We start from the raw sequence: 22980 nt of genomic DNA, 5'->3' as shown, positions 1-22980 counted from the left end.
ATACATTTATATGTACAAATATGATTTGACAACAGAAGGAGTTACCCACTTAAAACCACCCAAATCAAGAGGATATATCCAATTCAAACATGCTCAGTCATTCCCGTCAGGTCAAGAAAAATCCTCCAATGTATCACCACCATTAAAAACTATATTCAGAACTACTTTTGTTCACATGGCACACTATGGTGGCAGAAAGAAACAAAGTTGCAATTAGAACATTGATGGGCTTTTCTGTCTCAACAGAAGTGGTGCACTGTGACCAAATAAAACCATCTCGTTAGAAGAGTATTCCCACAAGTACTTCAGAATCTTTGTTTTTGTTTTTACAGAAATAGTGAGCAGTGTTCCAGTTTGGGTATATTGTGCAAGTTAGGCATATTTGACCTCCTCCCTGTATTGAAAGGTTCAAAGGGGAAATTCCTGATACCTAATAGTTAGTTTACGACTTAATTTGACCTAATTACATTTGATATACATGGAACATAATTTTAAAAGGCACTTATATCCTATTTTCATGTCCCCAGATAGCAATATTGAAAATATGTAGAGAGAAAATATTATTTATTTGTTGACTGTATTTATAGTCCTTACAGTCTGTATACATGCATCATGAAATTCAGATCATAACACTTTCTGAATCATATCAACATATGATGCACTCATTGACTCTTGATCTTGTCTTCACAATGGGTAAAGGGGGAATCTTGTTTACCAGCATTCATATCAGTAACTGACAGAGATATATATGTTGATATAAGTGTCTGTACAGTTTGATACATTGTTTTAGCCACAGTTTGATACATTGTTTTAGCCAGACATAGTATTATGTTGGTATACAGTTTAACTTGCAAACCCTTTATGAAGTGCGCTGAAGGTAATCATTTTTTATTCTCAGTGTTATTATAGTCCAACATGGACATTTGGAACCCCTGTAGTGATCACCTTTTTCCATCAGTCTGTCGGTTTGGACATTTGTCAATTGATTTGCACTTGTAACCTGCATAGCTCTGCAATAATTTGATGCCATTTGGTACTTGGATTTCCTATCACATGCAGATGTGCCTTTTAAATAATTTGATGCCATTTGGTACTTGGATTTCCTATCACATGCAGATGTGCCTTTTAAAAGTTTTGCCCTTTTATGTCTAATTTTGATGAAGTAATTGCCCCTCTTACATTTATGTCTAATTTTGTTGAAGTAATTGCCCCTCTTACATTTATGTCTAATTTTGATGAAGTAATTGCCCCTCTTACATTTATGTCTAATTTTGATGAAGTAATTGCCCCTCTTTCATTTATGTCTAATTTTGAAGAAGTAATTGCCCCTCTTACATTTATGTCTAATTTTGATGAAGTAATTGCCCCTCTTTCATTTATGTCTAATTTCGATGAAGTAATTGCCCCTCTTACATTTATGTCTAATTTTGATGAAGAAATTGCCCCTCTTACATTTATGTCTAATTTTGATGAAGTAATTGCCCCTCTTTCATTTATGTCTAATTTCGATGAAGTAATTGCCCCTTTTACATTTATGTCTAATTTTGATGAAGTTATTGCCTCTCTAACATTTATGTCTAATTTTGATGAAGTAATTGCCCCTCTTACATTTATCTTAAATCTCCATTTGGAAGATCTGATGCAGTTTTCTTTTTGTACAAAGACCAGGATTTGCCATTTGATGTTAATCTCACACACATCTCTCTCTCTCTGTATATATATATATATATATATATATATATATATATATATATATATATATATATATATATATATGCCTTTTATGGTTTAGTCTCATTTCTAAGTGTTATGGTCTCATGATTGCTCGTTCTTCTGACTTTGGTTTCTACCAGATAGCTTCACCAGATATTGTGGGATTTCAACTAAATTTGTCACATGGCTTTAGATTCATGAAACTTTGGTTGAGATTGATTTCGTCATTCTATTTTCAGGAGTTATGGCCCATGATCACTTATTCCTCTGACTTGTTTTTTTTTAGCATAACTTTACTAAACTCGGCATGTGCATAATCTTGATGAGACCATGAAGGAGTTTAATTAAGTGCTCCTGATGGTCATTTAGAAGAGTTATGGCCCCTGATCGCCTCTTTTCCTAATATAGTTTTACTGTAAATCTTTGCTTAGAAAGGTTGCATTTCATTGAAGCTTATAATGCACCTTTATATTGATCTGACCTTGAATGAGTTGGGTTTTCATTATTCCATGTCATTATTTGGAAGAGTTATGGCCCCTGATCGCCTCTTTTCCTAATATAGTTTTACTGTAAATCTTTGCTTAGAAAGGTTGCATTTCATTGAAGCTTATAATGCACCTTTATATTGATCTGACCTTGAATGAGTTGGGTTTTCATTATTCCGTGTCATTATTTGGAAGAGTTATGGCCTCTGAATTGCATTGTCCCCCAAACTTTGCTTTTCCAACAAAGTTCATCTCTTTCAGGCCCTGCCAAGCAAATTATTGAGAATGACCCATTTTGATGTACAGATCACTAGTAGCCCTCAATTGAAAAAATATTGATTTTTCTTTTCAATGTACATTTCATAGTTCATATCATATTGTTCTATTTTACATCACTACTGTATTCCAGATATCAGCATGAGACTTGAACAATCCGAGGGGGCGACTGGCTCAATACAGACACTTCTGATCAGTTGCTTTTCCTGGTCCACTCTGTATTTCGTATTGTGTATCATTAATTCCAAGAAGAGCTATGAATGGAACATTAGGATAGTAACGATAATTCATGCATTAGTTATCTCTGCACTGTCCATGTACTGTGCCTTCATAGATGGACCATGGCCTTTCACCCATGCAGGTAAGTCTAGACTACAGTTGCTTCTGAACCAATCAGATTTAAATCAGGTCTTCTGCATACTGTATATGGTTTTCTCATGTTGAAGATCTGCTCAGATATTATATGGGTACCACAGCAGCCATCTGGAAAATCTTGTTACTGCTACTCTTTCTGAATGGATGGTCTTATCTATATGGCAATCTGATTAAAATCATATTTCCACTCTCCTATATAAAGATCTGACAGCAACCACTTAGGACATTATTTTGAACTCAATAAAGGCTACAAAAATTATCTTTGACACTAAATTGGAAGGGCAGAGTGCTAATGACATCTGGAAAGCTTAGCGTTAGTATTACAACCAAAAATTTGGTTTTCTATATATGTTCAGCAAAAATGGGCAAGGAACTTACCTATAGCAACAGCAGTAATAACAACAATAATAATATGTATTATAATAATAATACTAATAATATTACTTGATTGTAACAATATATCATATAAGATAAGAAGAAGAAGAAGGTGACTGAGAAGGAGGAGGAGGACTGATCTTTTGTTTCTAAATTTTCAATTTTCAAGAGAGATGCAGACTTAAGGAATGCATCATACAGCTAAAATCTCTAGTACCTAAAACCTGCATATGCTTCCTTCAAATGTCCAAATTTGCTTTGCCTCCATTATTATTAATTATAAAATATAATTATATGATTGATATGAGGGAAGAAGACAATGAGGATGTTAATAATAATAATAATTATTATTATTATTATTATTATCATTGTTCTTGTTAATGTTATTTTTATCATCACCTCACTTTCTGAAAAAGTTCATCTGTCCATTCATACAGTCATATGTGTGTAATATCCTTCTCTGTATACATATGATATAGTCATGTGTGTAAAGTCTATCTGTGCATACATACAGTGAATATGGCTACCACAACCATCTGTGCATTCTTAGTTATATCTGTGCTGAGTCCATCAGTGTGTAAATGGAGTCATATCTATGTAAAGTCCACCTGTGCATACATACAATAATATCTGTAAAGTTCATCTGTTCATTCATACACTAATATCTATGTAAAGTCCATCAGTGCATACATACACTAATATCTGTGCAAAGTCCATCTGTTCATTCTTACTCTAATATATGTGTAAAGTCCATCTGTATATTTATACTCTAGTATTTGTTTAGAGTCCATCAGTGTATATATAAACAAATAGCTGTGTAAAGTCCATCAGTGCATACATGCAGTCATATCAATGTAAAGTCCATCTGTGCATACATACACTGATATCTGTGTAATGTCCATCTGTTCATACATACACTAATATCATTGTAAAGTCCATCAGTACATATATACACTAATATCTGTGTAAAGTCTATCTGTGCATATGTGTGTAATGTTCATGAACTTCTCATTTACCATTAAAGCTAAACAAATCAAACTTGAGTGAACAATAGTCTTATTGGTGTAGATTGTTGTAAAAACACTGAATTTTAGTCGTACTTAGTAGTATTTGCATTTTTCTTCATCCTTCTTTCCTGTGTCCATCTCCCCCTGCGGTTCCAGGGTTGTAGAATTGGCCCAATGTGCCTCGCTATGTGTCGTAAAAGGCGACTAAGTAGAGGCAACCTGTTTGCCATGGGTTGCGTCCCGTGTCGGGGGAGGAAAGGATCCTGGTAGTTAAGCAGAGGCTTTCCATGCAATACACTACTTTGGCCTCTACTTCTCTTACACGGGTGGTCGGGATGGACCCAGTCTTGACAAATCGGCTGGTCACGCCGAGCCCTAGGAAGTCTTTCTTTGCTCTCACCTTCTTTATCTTTCTCCTTGTATCTCTCTTGATACCACCATTGCCTCTATAGTCTATTCCTTTATCTTTCCCTTTCCCAAGTCTTAGAAGACTTCCTAGAAGGCGGTGGCTTAACGGGTCAATTGGGAGGTAATTTTACCGACCCTAGAAGGTGGCGACTTCACTGATCAATCAAATGTAATTTAATCAACTGAGTATGGCATCTGTGTATCCCTGGCACTTGAAAAGTGTCCCCTTGTTGGGCTCCATGGTGGGCGGGGAGCACGGGTGCTGAATTTTAATTAAGTCAAGATGGATATTTCCAAAAAAAATCAAAACAAACGTACAAAACCTTTATCTGACTCTGGTGATGAACCATGTAGTGTGGAGTCATTTCCACACTTCATGGTCATACAGTCTAAAGATGCCACAAAACCGCTTGCCTCACTCTCTCCGTTTCGATCGAGAAAACTATAACAGGATTGATTGGTACACCAAAGAGCGTAAAAAAGATGAAATTGGGTTGCCTTCTTGTTGAGTGTGAGCGACGAGGTGAGACAGACAGTATCAAGAAAATGAAAACTTTCTTTGATATTCCAGTGACCTCATTCGCTCACACCACACTCAATACAACCAAAGGCATGATTTGCTGTCATGACTTGGCTGGAGTCACCGACACAGATATCATTGAAGGAATGAAAAGTGAAGGTGTCACTGCAGTCTGTCGAATACATATGAAACGTAATAATAATCTGCAGGACACCAACACCATTGTACTCACCTTCAACAAACCAACTGTACCCAAAGTGGTAAAGGTTGGGTTTTTGCAAGTGATGGTCGAGATTTACATTCCAATCACCCTTCGGTGCTATAAGTGTCAGAAATACAGCCATCATGAAGACCGTTGCTCAAAAAGCCAAACATGTGGCCGATGCGGAGACAATTCTCATCAGGAATCTGATTATAGAGCAACTCCGCATTGTGTTAACTGTGGAAAGGAGCACCACGCCATTTCCAAGGATTGTGATACCTGGAACAGGAGAAGGAAATACAGAGGGTAAAATATACAGCTAACATACCCTATCCAGAAGCCAGAAAACTCATTCAGGCCAAAACAACCCATACTGGCCCATCCTTCTCCACTGTAGTGAAAAACAATCCGAAAACAACAAAGGACGCTCAAACACAAACAGAAACACCCGATTCAACACCAAGCTCAAACACCCCCCATAACTAAGCACAGAAAAACACGGCATCTACTCAGACTACATTTAATAATACCCAACCACCGAAATCACCAAAAAGTAAAAAATCTCACGGAAACAGGTAACAAAAGGGGTCAGATGATCCCATCAAACTCTATAACAGGTTTGGAGACACTGAGAGCATGGATGCAGAAGAAACTGCTCCATGCGCTCAAGGTAGCTCCAGACCTACAAACAAAAATTTCACCCCCATACTTCCTCCAGAGAAATAACCACACAAATTGCCTCCGTGAAAAGTCTAACCTAGGTCCACAATCTTCAATTTAAAAGGATAAAGAAGGACACCATCATACAATGGAACTGTTGAGAACTTAAAGCAAATTACAATGATTTTCTCCTAATTTTAAACGAACATGATCCTGCAGTACTATGCCTTCAAGAAACATTCTTGAAAGATATGGACAACATCACATTTAAAAACTACTCCCTGTTTAACACCTACTCCCAAAAAGTTGACAGGGCCTCAGGAGGAGTTTCTGTTATTGTAAACAACAGAGCCACTCATAGCATCATCCCTTTAACCACAAATTTGCAAGCCATTGTTGTAAATGTCACTCTACATCGAGTGATTACATTTTGCTCTATTTACTTACCACCAAACACTAACCTAGTACCAAACGAATTAGACAATCTTGTTCAACAGCTTCCAGCACCATTTGTTTTACTTGGGGATTTTAATGCCCATAACATTTTATGGGGATCAAATCATATAAGTGACAGAGGTCACAAAGTTGAAGACTTTATTTCTAGATACGATCTATGTCTATATAACACCAAAACACTGACATATTTACACCCAGGAACAGGTACATACACGTGCATCGATCTGACAATTTGTTCTCCTTTGCTGCTTTTGGACTATGAATGGAAGGTCGCTGATGACCTTCACAGCAGTGATCACTTTCCAATCTCCCTTGAAAATATTAAATTTACAATTAATGATGCAACTCCAGAATGGAATATTAAGAAGGCCAACTGGGTTATGTTTGAAACACTCTGTCAAACTAGGCTATTGAGGATACAGTTTTCAACATTATTGACCCTATTCAGCAGTTTACTTCTATTTTAATAGAGATTGCAGAAGAATCCATTCCCAAGTCCTTGCCAAACTTTAAAAGAACCCCAAAACCTTGGGTCACTAAGGAATGTAAGGAAGCCATTAGACAACGCCGAGAAGCATTGAAAAAATTTAATAATCATCCGATGCCCGAAAACTTAAATATATATCATATTGTCCAGGCCAAAGCTCACCGCACAATCAAAGAAAGAAAAAGAGCATCATGGAAGAAATATGTTTCTTTAAACTCTCGTTCCTCTATTAAGAAAGTTTGGGACACTATATGCAGAATAAACGGAAAGAGAAAACAAAATCCTCTTCGACATCTGAAACTGAACAATAACAATTTTAGTTCAAAACGTGACATTGCAAATGCTCTTGCTGACAGTTTCTCCAAAAATTCATCATCATCTAATTATTCAGAAGCCTTCCGAAGACTTAAAACTCAAAAAGAAAAGTCACATTTAAAATTCACATCCAACAACTCAGAAAGTTATGACCAACTGTTCTCACTATTGGAGCTTAGGGAGGCTTTAGACAAGGCCCATGATACATCCGCTGGGCCTGACGAAATACATTACCAGTTTCTGAAACACCTTCCAGAATCATCATTAACAACTCTTTTGAAACTCTTCAATGATTTATGGATTACTGGTATTGTACCAAAAATTTGGAAAGAAGCAACTGTAATACCAGTTCCCAAACCAGGTAAAGATAGCGAAGATCCCAACAGCTACCAATCTATTGCACTCACCAGCTGTGTGTGCAAAACAATGGAATGAATGATCAATTCTCAGCTTGTATGGTACTTGGAAACTAACAATTTAATATCTCCTTTCCAAAGTGGCTTTCGATATGACCGTAGCACCAATGATCATCTGGTTAGACTGGAAACATTTATTCACGATGCATTTATCAAGAAAGAACATTTAGTAGCAGTTTTCTTTGATTTAGAAAACACCTATGACATGACATAGAAGTACGGGATACTAAATGACCTGCAGGATCTAGGTCTGAAAGGCCTTCTGCCCTCTTTCATATCAAACTTTCTCTCAGACAGAGAATTCAAAGTAAGAGTGGGCTTTACCCTCTCAGATCTGCACGAGTAAGAGATGGGTGTGCCCCAGGGCAGTATTTTATCTGTGATGCTTTTCAACATCAAAATTAATAGCATCACCAAGTGTTTGGCTCCTGGTATGGATTGCTCGTTATACGTTGATGATTTTCTAATATGTTATCGATCAAACAACATGCATACAGTTGAAAGACAATTGCAGCAAAATATAAACAAGATTCAAAATTGGGCCAGTGCAAATGGTTTTAAATTCTCTAAATCCAAAACAGTATGCATGCATTTCTGTCAGTTATGAAGACATCACAATGAACCTAAGCTCATGCTGGACAGAACACCTATTCCAGTTGTTGAGGAAAAGTTTTTAGGTATTATCTTTGACAGAAAACTGACTTTTATTCCACACCTAAAGAACTTGAAAGCTCAATGCTTAAAATCTCTAGATCTACTTAAAGTAGTAGCGCACACTGACTGGGGTGCTGATAGAAAAGTCATCCTGAATTTATATAGAACGTTTATACACTCCAAACTGGACTATGGGTGCGTTGTGTATGGTTCAGCCAGAAAGTCATATCTTAAAATGCTTGATCCAATTCATCATCAGGGAATAAGACTGGCTCTGGGAGCATTTAAAACATCCCCGTGTGAAAGCCTACTAGCTGAAGCAAACAAACCACCGTTATCGCATCTCTCCTTGAGAAATGCTTTCCGCACAGTATGCTCTCAAATTAAAATCAAACCCTCTGAATCCTGCTTTTTCGGCTACTTTTCAACCCAAATACAAAACTTTATACGAAAATAAACCAAACGCCATACCTTCCATTGGCATTAGAATATCATCCAGCCTTGACATACAAAAATAGATCTTTCTAAAATTCAGAAAACGTCCATCTCCGAAACACCACCCTGGCTACTTAAACAATACCAAAAGTACTTTTTACGCCCCACGATGGAAAAAATCTGAAACAAACCCTTCTGTCTTCCACAACTCTTTCCATGAACTCCTCACCGAATTTTAAAACTACACAAGAATTTACACTGATGGATCAGAGGATGTGGAAAAGGCTGCTGCAGCCTTTGTTTGTGGAAATAACACAACGCAAGTTCGCTTACCAAATGGAACATCAATTTTTTCAGCCAAAATCAAAGCAATAGACCTTGCTCAGCAACATATAGAAAACAAACATATTTTAAACAGCATCATCTTCTCCGACTCACTATCAGTACTTCAGTTGCTACACAATAGAAAACTGGAGAATCCATTATTAAAAAACATACTCGTCAAAAATACCGAGCTGAGTGTCTCCCACAATATAATATACTGTTGGTTACCTAGCCATATTGGTATTAAAGGTAACGAAAAAGCTGCTCGTGCTGCTAAAATGGCCCTTACTCAAGAACCATCTGATTTTAAAATACCGTATACTGATTTTAAACCTAGTGTCAGAAAGTCCTTACGGCAGAAGTGGCAGGCATCATGGAATGATGCAGTGAATAACAAACTTCATGCAATCAAGCCAACTCTAGGAGAATGGACTCCTTCCTACAGAACCATGTGTAGGGAGGAGATAGTCATTGCAAGAATCCGAATTGGTAATACTTATATCACCCACTCCAACATACTAAAAGGTTAAGACCCACCAGAGTGCATTTCTTGCAATGAACCATTCACTGTTAAGCACTTTATGATAGAGTGTTTTGACCTGCAACCTACGCGTGATCAGTATTACAATGTGCACGATATGAAAGAACTTTTTGATACTATAAACATCACTCGTATTATAGAGTTCCTGAATGCAGTGAATATTTACACTAAACTCTAACTTTTATACTATCACCTTGTGCAGTTTTATGCAATATATATACCATCCCATTTTTAATACCTTTTCATCATTCTTCATTAACGTACACTAAGTACATCCCCTGTTGATCAGGAAGCTTTATTTTTCACCGCTACCATCGTTTAAATTTCAACCATTTGTTTTTTTATATCGCTGGTCGATATGAGACTTTTTATAACTTTAAAAGATTATACATATAACATTTTGTTTGGCGCTAAATAGCCTAACAGTGCTGATGCGCCGTTAAAATACAATCAAACAAACAAACAAACAATCCTGTGTTCATCCATCTATTTATATTTGAATGGAAACCTGTATCAATAGTCACCTTCAGATGCTTATGCTGCATTCATAATAAGCAAATTTATTCATAGAATTTTATTTAAGATTTTTATGTTGTTTTTTCATGGTATAAAGTGTCAGTTGCTGAATCACATGGTTAATAATGCCCAAAGGGCATTATGTAAGATGTGTGAGTCTGCAGCTAACAGTTTATATGACAGTAACTCAGAAAAAACTAAATTAAATTCTTATAGCTGCAATTCTTTATGATTGTACTAATTCCTTTATTTTTATTTTTATTTTTTAAAGATATTTTTCCTATCAGTTTTAAAGCCTTATGTAAGCATATAAATTCTTGTTGAGGGCTTCTGCTGAGTAGCTATTTAAAGAATGGGGTTGTCCATGAAAAAACGTAATAGTTATGTAAACATCAGACAAGTAATTTCACCAATATTAGGCAGTTAAAGGTTTTAAACATTACACAGCATGGTCTAAATATTTTTATCTACATTTTGGCACACCGTGACCCGTATTCTCAGTTGGAGTTTAATATTCCAGACAAAGGATGTGTTATATTGTTGGACATACAAATGACTCTTGGATTTGATGCTTTCATGGATGTGTTATTTTGTCAAACACACAAATGACTCTTGGATTTGATGCGTTCATGGATGTGTTATTTTTTTCAAACATACAAATGACTCTTGGATTTGATGTTTTCATGGATGTGTTATTTTGTCAGACATACAAATGACTCTTGGATTTGATGCTTTCATGGATGTGTTATTTTGTCAGACATACAAATGACTCTTGGATTTGATGCTTTCATGGATGTGTTATTTTGTCAAACATACAAATGACTCTTGGATTTGATGCTTTCATGGATGTGTTATTTTTTCAGACATACAAATGACTCTTGGATTTGATGCTTTCATGGATGTGTTATTTTGTCAAACATACGAATGACTCTTGGATTTGATGCTTTCATGGATGTGTTTAATATGACTTGGTTGATTCATTATAATCCAGACTCAAGAGTAACCAGTTTTCATTTCATTAGTTTGAATCTATTTTTGTGTTCATTAACAGGTTAGGTTGCCTACAGGAGCTACTTACAAATGAAATTAAGGCTATTGGTAAATGGTTATAGTGATGGGGTCTGATAGTCAAACAAAGTAAGACATTGACCTTGTCAGTTAGGATGGGGGAAGGGGCAGGATCTATCTCCCACCCGCCACCCCCATATTGTAACTATCAGGATCCGCATTTTACATTCTAAGACTATCGGTCCAATAGTGTTATAATGCTAATCTTTGAACCTCACTCCTCCCAATGCCTATTGTTTTGATTTATTTGTAACCACTATGAAAGTGCTGTTGCCCCAGTTTTCTTCTTGACAGTTTCCCAGCCCTGAGATAGGGGTGTACATAAGAGATCATATTCATTTAGATATTTAAATTGTTTTGGTTCAGGTCATCCTTCCATTTTGCTAGATTTAATTCATTTCAGTTTGTGTCCTCCTGCTGTTCAGCTGGCAGGGGACTAAAGTTTCATTGGTTCATTTGGAATGCTTCAAAATTCATCCTGTCCTGTGTATTATCAACCACACCATATACTGATGGGTCAGTGTGTTCTGTGTCTCCATGTATGAAATTTATTTGAGATCACGATTAGTGTACATGCAGCAGTTTTTCCAGATTTATATCATATCTGGTCAAAAAGAACTATTTTTAGAAAAATACATGTTGTTGCATTCTTTTAAAATCAATTTATTTAATTTTCAATAAAATATAAATCCACCAATATTTTTATTTTATTTTACAGGCGTGCATTGTCTGTTACATTAGTTACTTTGCATGTGACTATTTATAGAAGTTGCTATAACGTAGTTCTGTGTACAGCTTATGCACTTATTTCCCATGGAGACAAGTTTTGCAAAGTTATACATGGATCTAGCAGTTAAAATTTAGTGTGGATATTTTGCAATGCAAAGATACATTTCTTTCTTTTGCATATACACTGTATCTTTACCTATGGAAACTTGCAGTCTATACTACAAGTCATACATTCTTCCAACAATGAATTATTGTTCAAATATATGGGGAAACTGTGCTAAATCTGAGCTTGACAGGATTTATTAACTTCAGAAACGAGCAGCACATGTAATTTTAGATGCATCTATTGATCATCCCTCAAAAGCATTATTTACAGAACTCAAATGGTTTACAGTATATGACAGGATAGATTTTCACAAGGCAGTTCTTTTATATAAATGTCCACATGGAACTGCCCCAGAGTATCTTCAGGACTTATTCAGGCCTTTTTCAACACAATGCCAGTTGAGATCATTACATGGAAACCTTCTACAACCAAAACCAAGAACAGAGCAATTTAAAAAGAGCTTCCAATACACTGGTACAGTTCTGTGGAATATACTTCAACTACATTGTAAAATCTGCTGAAAATATTAGAGTGTTTAAGAAGAGATATCATGAGCATGTATGTGTTTCTAATAGATAATGGAATTTAGTATATTAATACTAAACATGTTAAAATAAACAGTAATTATTTCTATCTTCATATTCTGTGCATTGTTATACTCTCCTTAAGAGGGCCTCAAGGGAGAATAGTCCTTGACTAATGAGTCACCCTCTATAAATAAAGCATTATTATTATTATTATCTGTTTACCAGGTGTTCAGATGCAATGGTTCAAATGCAGTACTGGCCTAACACTGTGCTGACACATGTAAAATGAATGGCATTTACATGCTTTCACTCTGATATTTTCAGTTGATAGTTTCTACTATTTCAACTTTGGCTGTTAATTTTAATGAACCAAGAGTTCAGCGAGTTTTTTTCTCATATACAAATGTATAACAAGAAGAGGCCAAAATGGGTGCTTATCAGACTTCCACTACATGCAGTTACCCTGCCAAAAGAAAAACGGTTGACCAGGCATGTAATTTTAATTGATAGGTATTTATCATGAAGTTGCCAAAGAAGTCATTTCAGATCCTAGAGACATCTCTAGAAACTCAGTCTTGATAAAACCATGATAAAATGTTCCTCAAGAGTTTGAGGAGGTGAAATAATAACTTTCTCCACCAGTTTCTGTTGAAGCAAACAGATTGCAAGTGTGGCCATAATTTTGGTGGCACATGTTTCAAGAAACATCAGTCATACAAAAATTTCATAAAAACAGGCCCAGTGATTTGGAGAAGGCATCACAGAGACATTTCCAATTTGTTGCTCTGTAAGCCACATGCTGCTAAGAAAAACACACACAAACTCTGGTAAAACATATTCTTAGAAAATTTTCCAATAATGTATTATCAAAATAGGCCTATTAGCTTTTAGGAGTTTTCAGAAATTCATTTTCCTCATGGTTATTATAGAAGTCAAGCATTTGCAGGAAAAGTTACAAAAGATGACTTTTCAACAACATGCTGTTGGGGCCATTAATAAAAGATGTAAATTTTGCTTAGTAATATTTTGTTGCTGGGAAAACTAATATTACACCATCGCCTGAGAAAAACTTCTTACAAAATCTATCAAATATTGGCTGAGCTGTTTTGCCTAAAATATGTCAAATGTTTATGGACACATGATCATCAATTCACAATCTACAACGGATACAGGGTTGTACCAAATGTTTTAACCTGCATTGTAAGTCAATCTCAAGAGATTAGCTTCACTTTAATATAATATTTGAATCAGAAACCATATTTTTGTGTTCATTGTTTTGTTTCAGGTGGAGGTAATACAAAACTTCAGACATTTATAATCACCCTAGGTCTGGGGTACTTTCTGTTTGACTTGACATGGTGTCTTTATTTCCAGACAGAAGGTAAGTGGGAAAATAATTTTGTCAGTAATAAAGAGGGGAGATAACCTAATCATTGGAAAGCCATTTATTACATAAAACTTCTTGATTTAGATATTATTATTAGCATGCTTTTCAAACAAAAGTTCAGATTATTTTATTCTTTAAGTCCAGACCTGCATGTATGCAAGAGTACTTTTGCAACAGCACTCTCACAGCTTTTAAGACAGTGTCTTCAAATTTTGGGATAACTTCTGAATGGGCACTATTTAGGACCAACCAGCCTTTGTGATGAATGTGTCTGGTGGCAGTTCTCCCAGTATCTTTGGAGTAGGAATAACAAACTTGTATGGATGACAAACTATGGCATAAGATCTTCAGGTCTATGACTGGGTGAGCTCAAATGTGAATCCTTCAAACAGAATGACACTCTACTATTTTAAAAAGAATTTCCAGGAATCCAAGACCTCTGTTTTTTTTAAAATGCTGAGTGCTGAAACCATCTCTGACACTCATGGGCTATAATAATATTTTGAAACTGGCTGCAGTGACTGTCATACTCACACCATTTGCATCATTCCAACCACCATGGCTATTTCCATAAACCAAAAAATTGCATTGGGCGTATGTTGATGCAATAATTTAAGAAAAATCATACTTTTTGTTGGCCAGAAATTTCTTCACAAGAAAGAAACTACCATCTATTCTGACAACCCAGGCTATTACAATGGTTGGGATGACTGCTGAATTTACTGTGTTCACAAATTTTCAGTCAATCCTTGTTTCATAAGTAACTGATCATTGCACTGTCAGAAGCTGGCAAAATTAATTTTCCCTATTTTAATAACTGCTAAAGATAGTTTACTTTAGACTAATTCAGACTGATTTTTGAAGCACAAGGGAGCAGTCATTTTAGTTAGCTGTGTGCTTGGATCATTTACAGATTCCACAAGTACAATATCCAAAGAAGTTTCAGCCACAGTATGTGAAAATAATGTAGAGGTATACCAACATTCTCTCCATTGTGCATGTTGGAAATGTAAATAACTTCACCTTACACCCACCACTTTCTCAGAAGTTCATAATATCTGTAGAGAACCCCCTTAATCACATGCATCCTGAATTAGTCTGGGCTACAAAACCATTTTATGATTAATTTCTGGATGATTAAGATTTAGTCTGGTATCAAGGTGTTTGTTTTGCAGTTTTTACAGTATATACCATCTAGATTAAAAAACTTGATTAGTTCCAAACAGTTTATTAAATTCTTATCCATACTTCTTCATAGTGAATATTTCATTATTTGGTCTGTAACTTTCACAATATAATTACAGTAATATCTCGAACATTCACGAGGTTAGGTTCCAGAACCAGTCGCAGATCAGGAGGAATCACAAATGTTTGGTACGAGTCACTAAAAATGCTAATAAATGCTTATTTCTAGGGTTTAAACCCTAAATATGACCCAAATCATGCTCCCAAAGCACTTTAATTTCATTTAAAAGTTAGCTTAATACATTACCCTTAAAAAGAGAAATAAATGGTTGACGTAAAAATAGAGTACAGTATCGCCTAATGGGTATTTGCCACACTAGCTCATTTACAGTATGGTACATGTATACTAATATTACCCCTATACTAATTCATTGGCTGCCGTTTTCTTTTGCAATCACAGTAAGGTGAAACCAAGTAACGAATGGGACTGTAAACTTAATGACTGACGTTTTCTTTGTCATTGTCAGGAAGGTAAACTAGGTAAACTTCATATGTCACAGAAGTCATATAACGAAGGTACAATTCAATAAAATAAAGAAAACATGTGTGTAGAGGGTACCAATGAAAATTTCGCGAATCCGTGAATTCGCGAATCCAGAAACGCAAATGCACGAGGTATTACTGTACTTAATTTTAATTGGTCTTATAAATCTCCTCCCTAGGTCCTGTAATGCTGCTCCACCATTCACTGAGTATTTTGGGCCTGAGCTGCTGTTTTGCCTGGGGTACCTATGGCACAGAGATGGTGGCCACATTATTAGGCGCTGAAGCCACAAATCCACTTCTGCAATGGCGATGGTTTCTAAAGCAGTCTGGCAAGCACCACACTTGGCTTGGAGAAGTAGTGGACCATGCTTTCATGATCTCATTTGGTGTATTGAGACTTATAATAGGCTCATACTTCCTGTACTGCTATTATCAACAGCCAACAGACATATTTGGTCGATTTGGTGGAAGTTGTATTTATATCATTAGCTGGGTATTCTGGTTCAGTATTATGCAATTTGCATATAAGAAATATCAGAAAAAATGGAGAGCGTGGAAGATGTCAGCTGATAAGGCCAAAATGAATGGACATCCAGTGAAAGAAAATGAACAAAATAATACTCACTGTAATGGAATGATCAAAAATGGATTTATACCTCATGTTAAAGAAAAACTGCAGTAATATAAGTGTTTTATACTTGTCAATTAAGTCAATTCCAACTGAAGAAAAACAAAAGATCCTGATCTGCCACAGCATAATTTGCTTGCAGGTTAGGGTCTATGTTGTTTGTTCTACTGATTATTCCTAACAAACTGCTCAGACTCAGATTATGCACATTATGTGATGGCAGATCTGGGTCTGTGTAGTTTGCAGTTGGACTCATGAGCAAGTACTTATGGTAAATGTTATCAGATTTTCTTCTTGTTCATAATTAGCTTTGAGAGAGACATTCATGTTGCTGATGCATTTTGATTTCAAAACCTAGGTAAACTTGTTGAGGTTACTAATGAACACCAAAGCGGAGATTCCTATTGGTCAGTTATGTCTTTACAAGTCTGATTTTAAAAAATTTGTTTTACACTTCAGCGAAATCAAATTCTTGAAGGCTAACATTATAGTTGCTTGTTCAGTATTGTTCACATTCCTGGGTACCATGTATGTTTAAATGGAATAGCCTTCATGAAATACTAAGTGTATGATGAAAATTGTATTGTATTTTACCATGTTCTGAGCAATGATGGAATGATTTTGATATTAGTGGTGCAGGACCACATAGCAGGTTATGGGGATAAAATGACAGTGCCAAAAAAAAAAGCCAAACAACAAACATTGTAGTGTATGTGTGGAAAGGAATGAGAGAAGAGAAATTGTAACTGAGTTAGATGATAAAATACAAGTCAGTATTTTTTCAAAATGTTCAACTTTTTATATATAAGATTACACATTGCAAATTATAATTAAGAATGGACAAAATGAATCCAACCTGGCAAGAAAGAATAAACATTGTTAAGAATCACTCCAAGGAGCTTAGTTTTTAAGGGCAACATTGAATAGCATTGGTAGTGATGAATAATTTATTTGTCTAATAGTTTATGAGTGAGTATGGTTCCCTGGACTTGGTTTGTAATTAGTATTGTGTTGGTAGCGTTTTCAGTTAAAATTTTAACTCTGGTAAAGAACATTTATTTAAATGTCAGTAATACACATGAACTTGTCTACATCTGATTCATGTTAATTAGCATTATAAAGTCCATGTTTTCTTACATTTATGCAATCTTCACATTATAAGGGTAGATTGTAGTTACAGTATAAATGAGGACAATGTTACAAGATTTTATTCATAATTACTTGACAACAATACCAAATGTTGGAATCAATAATGTTCTGATCTTTGACCTTCTGATGAGGTTAACCGTGTTTAAATAAAATTGTTTCAGTTTTAATTTAATTTTTAGTTGATGTGCTCCCGTTAAACTCCTAGTGCATGTTGGTGTATCTACAGTTTTTAAAGACAGTTTTTGTTTAAATTTGAACTCATTGTGCATTTTATTTTGTAGATTATGACCCTTTGTAGCAAGAACTCCTGTATGTGAAGGATGATTTTGTCAAACGTTTTGAGAGTCCTTTTAATAAAGACTAGACTGTGTGAACAAAATTAACTAACACAAATCAGCGGTGAATACATTTAACAAATGAGATACATTAGTATATTTTATTTTGTAGATTATGACCCTTTGTAGCAAGAACTCCAGTATGTGAAGGATAATTTTGTCAAACGTTTTGAGAGTCCTTTTAATAAAGACTAGACTGTGTGAACAAAATTAACTAACACAAATCAGCAGTGAATACATTTAACAAACGAGATACATTAGTATTTTATAGCCTCTACATTTTTAATCGTGTAAATATTTTCAGATAATTGGGCTGTAATAAAATATAATCAGAAAATTCTACTTTTTGGATTATATTATTTACATTTGCATATTCAACTGTCTTTGACAATCCTCTCTCAATTACCATCAGAATATATTTCATGATTGGTAATCCAGGTAAATCTGCTGAATTGTTATCATTCTTATTTTCTAAATACGTGATTTTATGTCATTTGTAAACCCTTTGATTTTAACGTGTTATTTTTAGTTCAGTATAGTTTGGCAATTGTTTGGGTAGTAGAGCATTAGTCCTTTGAGGGACAGATAACCGAACATCAGTCCTTTGAGGGACAGATAGTAGAGCATAAGTCCTTTGAGGGATGGATAACCAAACATAGTCCTTTGAGGGACGGATAACTGAACATCAGTCCTTTGAGGGACAGATAACCAAACATTAGTCCTTTGAGGGATGGATGACCAAACATCAGTCCTTTGAGGGACAGATAGTAGAGCATAAGTCCTTTGAGGGATGGATAACCAAACATCAGTCCTTTGAGGGACGGATAATAGAGCATTAGTTCTTTGAGGGATGGATAGTAGAGAATCAGTCCTTTGAGGGACAGATAACCAAACATTAGTCCTTTGAGGGACAGATAGTAGAGCATCATTCATTTGAGGGACAGATAGTAGAGCATCAGTCTTTTGAGGGATGGATAATAGAGCATCAGTCCTTTGAGGGATGGATAACAGAGCATCAGTCTTTTAAGTGACAGATAATAGAGCATCAGTCCTTTGAAGGATGGATAATAGAGCATCAGTCCATTGAGGGACAGATAATAGAGCATCAGTCCTTTGAGGGATGGATAATAGAGCATCAGTCCATTGAGGGACAGATAATAGAGTATCAGTCCTTTGAGGGATGGATAATAGAGCATCAGTCCTTTGAAGGACAGATAACCGAACATTAGTCCTTTGAGGGATGGATAATAGAGCATAAGTCCTTTGAGGGATGGATAATAGAGCATCAGTCCTTTGAGGGATGGATAATAGAGCATCAGTCCTTTGAGGGATGGATAATAGAGCATCAGTCGATTGAGGGACAGATAATAGAGCATCAGTCCTTTGAGGGACAGATAACCGAACATTAGTCCTTTGAGGGATGGATAATAGAGCATAAGTCCTTTGAGGGATGGATAATAGAGCATCAGTCCTTTGAGGGATGGATAATAGAGCATCAGTCCATTGAGGGACAGATAATAGAGTATCAGTCCTTTGAGGGACAGATAACCGAATATTAGTCCTTTGAGAGACAGATAATAGAGCATCAGTCCTTTGATGGATGTATAATAGAGCATCAGTCTTTTGTGGGACAGATAACCGAACATTAGTCCTTTGAGGGACAGATAGTAGAGCATCATTCATTTGAGGGACGGATAATAGAGAATCAGTCCTTTGAGGGATGGATAACTGAACATTAGCCCTTTGAGGGGCAGATAGTTGAGCATCAGTCCTTTGAGGGATGGATGATAGAGCATCAGTCCTTTGAGGGATGGATAATAGAGCATCAGTCCTTTGAGGGACAGATAATAGAGCATCAGTCCTTTGAGGGATGGATAATAGAGCATCAGTCCTTTGTGGAACAGATAACCGAACTTTAGTCCTTTGAGGAACAGATAACAGCACATTAGTCCTTAGATGTTCTTTTGTTTACTTTAGCATAGTTTAGAAACTGTTATGAGGAAATAAACAGATGGTAAACAAATTTTTGGGGCATAGTGTACAACTTTATCCTATCAGGCAATCACTATCACTGCCAGAAACAATATGCACATTTATAATAGATGTTATGAGCATGTCTCACTATTTATTTTTTACAATTATGTAATTTTTCATTTTATTGAGTTCTCATGTCTTTTTATCGTAACAGATTAATTAGAAAAAAATCTGTATACTATGTGCAGAAAGTTTAATAAGAATTTAATGAATGATATGAAACATTCTATAAGTTACGGATGAACTTAAAACAAATTAATCCCTCACTTGTATACTGAATGCTTCATGAAGTGTCCACTCTTAAGTTGGACCTTGTAACTAGTCTAATAAGTACATTTTTCTTTTATTCTGTGTTTTAAACAAAGTGTTGACTTTTCAACCATTTATGTTTTGTGATTCTATGATTTACTCAGGGGTTGGTAAACTATTTATGCATTGTATGGATGAAAACAGCATCATTGATGTCTAATTTATTTGAACCATTTGCCTGTTATGATTGTTGGGGTTTTTTTTGGTAAAAAAAGAAAGACAGTTATTATAGATTGATTTGATGGGTACATTCTATAAACTTTACAACCCTTATAGGATGCAGAATCGTAAGATCTTCAGTAGAACATGTTTACTTGACAAAAATTTTAACATTGGGTTGTTAGTTCTATAGAAAGGTTGCCAGATTGTGGCAGCTGGGCAAGTGCTGGTTGTTGAGAAATGTAGTTTGCAGCAAGAAAACCATGCAATAGTTGTTTCATGCAAAAAAGTGTTTGCCTGGGGAAACAACTTTATTGAAGCATGAAGAGACAATGTATGAGAACTTAGAATTTTGTGCACACATTATTGTTGGAAATTCCATCAGAGTAAAGGCTATTTAATAGAATCAAATTGGCTCTATTGTTACAACTTGCATCTTGCATTATATAATGCCATTACTGTACATTTGTTAAATGAGTCATCTCTCTAGTGTTTAGTTTTACATTTTCTAAGATAATGTATATAGATGTAATGAAATTTTTAAAAACATATTTTCTCAACTGACATTTTATATTGATATAATTGATCGTTAATTTAGTCATGTATTTATTTATACTCCTAATTTACACTTCCACTAAATTTTCATGTATAGCACAGTTATTTTAATCAGAGGTGATCATTTATAAATATTTGACATATTAAACTTGATGCAATAAATTAAATTTGGAAGTGATGCTAAAGATGTCCGATGTAGTGTGTATGTTTTGAAGAGTCAAACCTGTCTTAAAAGGCCACCTCTGCTAAGTAAATACCTATTATAAACAGCCACTTTTCCAAGCCCCTTCAACCCCATTTGTGCTGAAATTAACTTCTCTTAAGAGGAACTGATATCTTGACAAAAATCCTGACCTGTTTTAGTACAAACCATCATGATGATAACCAACTAATATTCATTAAAATTCTTTTGTTTTTTTAGAACCTTATGGTAGCCCAACAGTGGAGGTCTTTGTAGTGGACAAGCTGATATAGTCTACTACATTGAAAATAAACCTAAATTGAATGGTGGGGTTTATATCTGTTGAATATAGCAAGGCTAGTGCCAGGATACAGTACAGAAAGTCAGGGTATTTAAAGAAAAATATAACCTTGAAAATGTATAATTTTTCATAATGTATAAGTCACCCAATAAACTTAAGGATTTTTAATGAACAAATTTTGTCTGAGTATTTTTATTTTATTCATACATGGCAGAAAATGTAACACTTTCTTTTGTATTTCTGTAATTTTGATGATTCTAATCATACTTGCTTCCCAAAGGCAACAGTTTATGATGGGTTTGACTATAGTCTACAGTAATGATGACACGTACGATTTATATGCAATCAATATTTATTTTTCACAACCTAAATCATTAGCACTATTTTGTATTTTTTAACAACTATTTTGCATTTTTTGATAGCTATTGGATCAAACAATATGATATGTTTGGACACTTATAAAATTAAGAGCAGCACAATTTGTTGTTGGTATTTTTTGTTGCAGCACCCCAAGATTTCAAGTTTTTAATGTGTGACTTGCTTAATCTCCAGAAGAAATAGGGATTTCCATGCTTATCTCCCCTGCCATTTGTCTGTCACTGTACTCTTTTCATCAGCTGTTTCAGATGCATATATTTTGTAGACCATATAGTGGCTACTTTTCACAGACATGATATTTATCAGTTTACATGTAAAATCAGGATTTTAGTATTGGCCAGTTATTTTAGCAACTATGGATCTGTTAGGGTTTCAATACTTTTTTTTTACAAATAAGTCATAAATTTTCATGAATTTTTTGGAATCTCCAATCTCCAACTCAGACAGTTCCCACTGTGCTGTATCCATTTATTTAAAAATGGATTTAAAGATTGCTCTATCTTGCACCTGTTTGATTGATGATTTTTAGACTATAATTTCCAGCTGTAAATTCCATATGTCAATATCAGTGGCTGTTTGAAATAGAACTTCTCACTGATGTTGCTGGTGAGGTTTTTCTTTAATTGTTCCATGTTCCTTACAGTGATTGCTGTTTTATAGGGTGAAACTAAAAAACTGTGTCTAATACATGTATATTGCAGCATACCCATTTGATAATCCTATTCATGGTAGCCATAGAATTGGGGAAAAATTGCAAGGAGTTCCTCAGCTTAAGGATGTTCTGACAAGTATTAATAATACATTTAACAACAAATATAGAGTACTTAATAATGTGAAATTTAAATATAATTAGTTCTCATGATTTAAAAACTAAAAGAAAATGAAATAAGGGTTGTTACATTTAAATATAAATGGGACTCACAAAAGGCACATCTAAAAAAAAAATACCTCTTTACTTGGGTTAGTCCAGTGATTGTAACCAATCATACAAACTTAAAAATGGAATCTATTGGTGACTATTCCAAGTAGAAAAGTGCCTTTGTGAGTCCCCATGTATGTCTTGCTGAAACAACTCAAGTAGTATCAATGATTTAACAAAATTGGAGTCCCCATGTATGTCTTGCTGAAACAACTCAATTAGTATCAATGGTTTAACAAAACTTGAGTCCCCATATGTCTTACTCTATCAATGATTTAACAAAACTTGAGTCCCCATATATGTCTTGCTGTATCAATGA

At 35.1% G+C, this 22980-nt stretch overlaps 1 protein-coding gene across 2 annotated transcripts in view; it reads left to right on the top strand.

Annotated features, from left to right (window-relative positions):
* The window catches only part of LOC149794349 (TLC domain-containing protein 5-like), a 30083-nt gene extending 8240 nt beyond the window's left edge, over positions 1–21843 (top strand). The window contains exons 1-4 of one of the 2 annotated variants that reach the window (XM_089968503.1): positions 33–877; positions 2608–2835; positions 13881–13976; positions 15890–21843. In XM_089968503.1, the coding sequence (XP_089824629.1) occupies positions 829–877; positions 2608–2835; positions 13881–13976; positions 15890–16395 (879 nt within the window). In that variant the 5' untranslated portion in view covers positions 33–828 and the 3' untranslated portion in view covers positions 16396–21843. Of the gene's footprint in view, positions 1–32; positions 878–2607; positions 2836–13880; positions 13977–15889 lie in introns of those variants that run through there. The other variant, XM_089968504.1, reaches the window with a different exon arrangement.
* Positions 21844–22980: the final 1137 nt, after the last annotated feature.

The sequence above is a fragment of the Sinohyriopsis cumingii genome, chromosome 8 (assembly GCF_028554795.1).
Source record: "Sinohyriopsis cumingii isolate HCF-2022 chromosome 8, ASM2855479v2, whole genome shotgun sequence".
Lineage (NCBI taxonomy): Eukaryota > Metazoa > Mollusca > Bivalvia > Unionida > Unionidae > Sinohyriopsis > Sinohyriopsis cumingii.
Note: the sequence above shows the minus strand (reverse complement) of the source record. Positions and strands in the feature narration are given on the sequence as shown.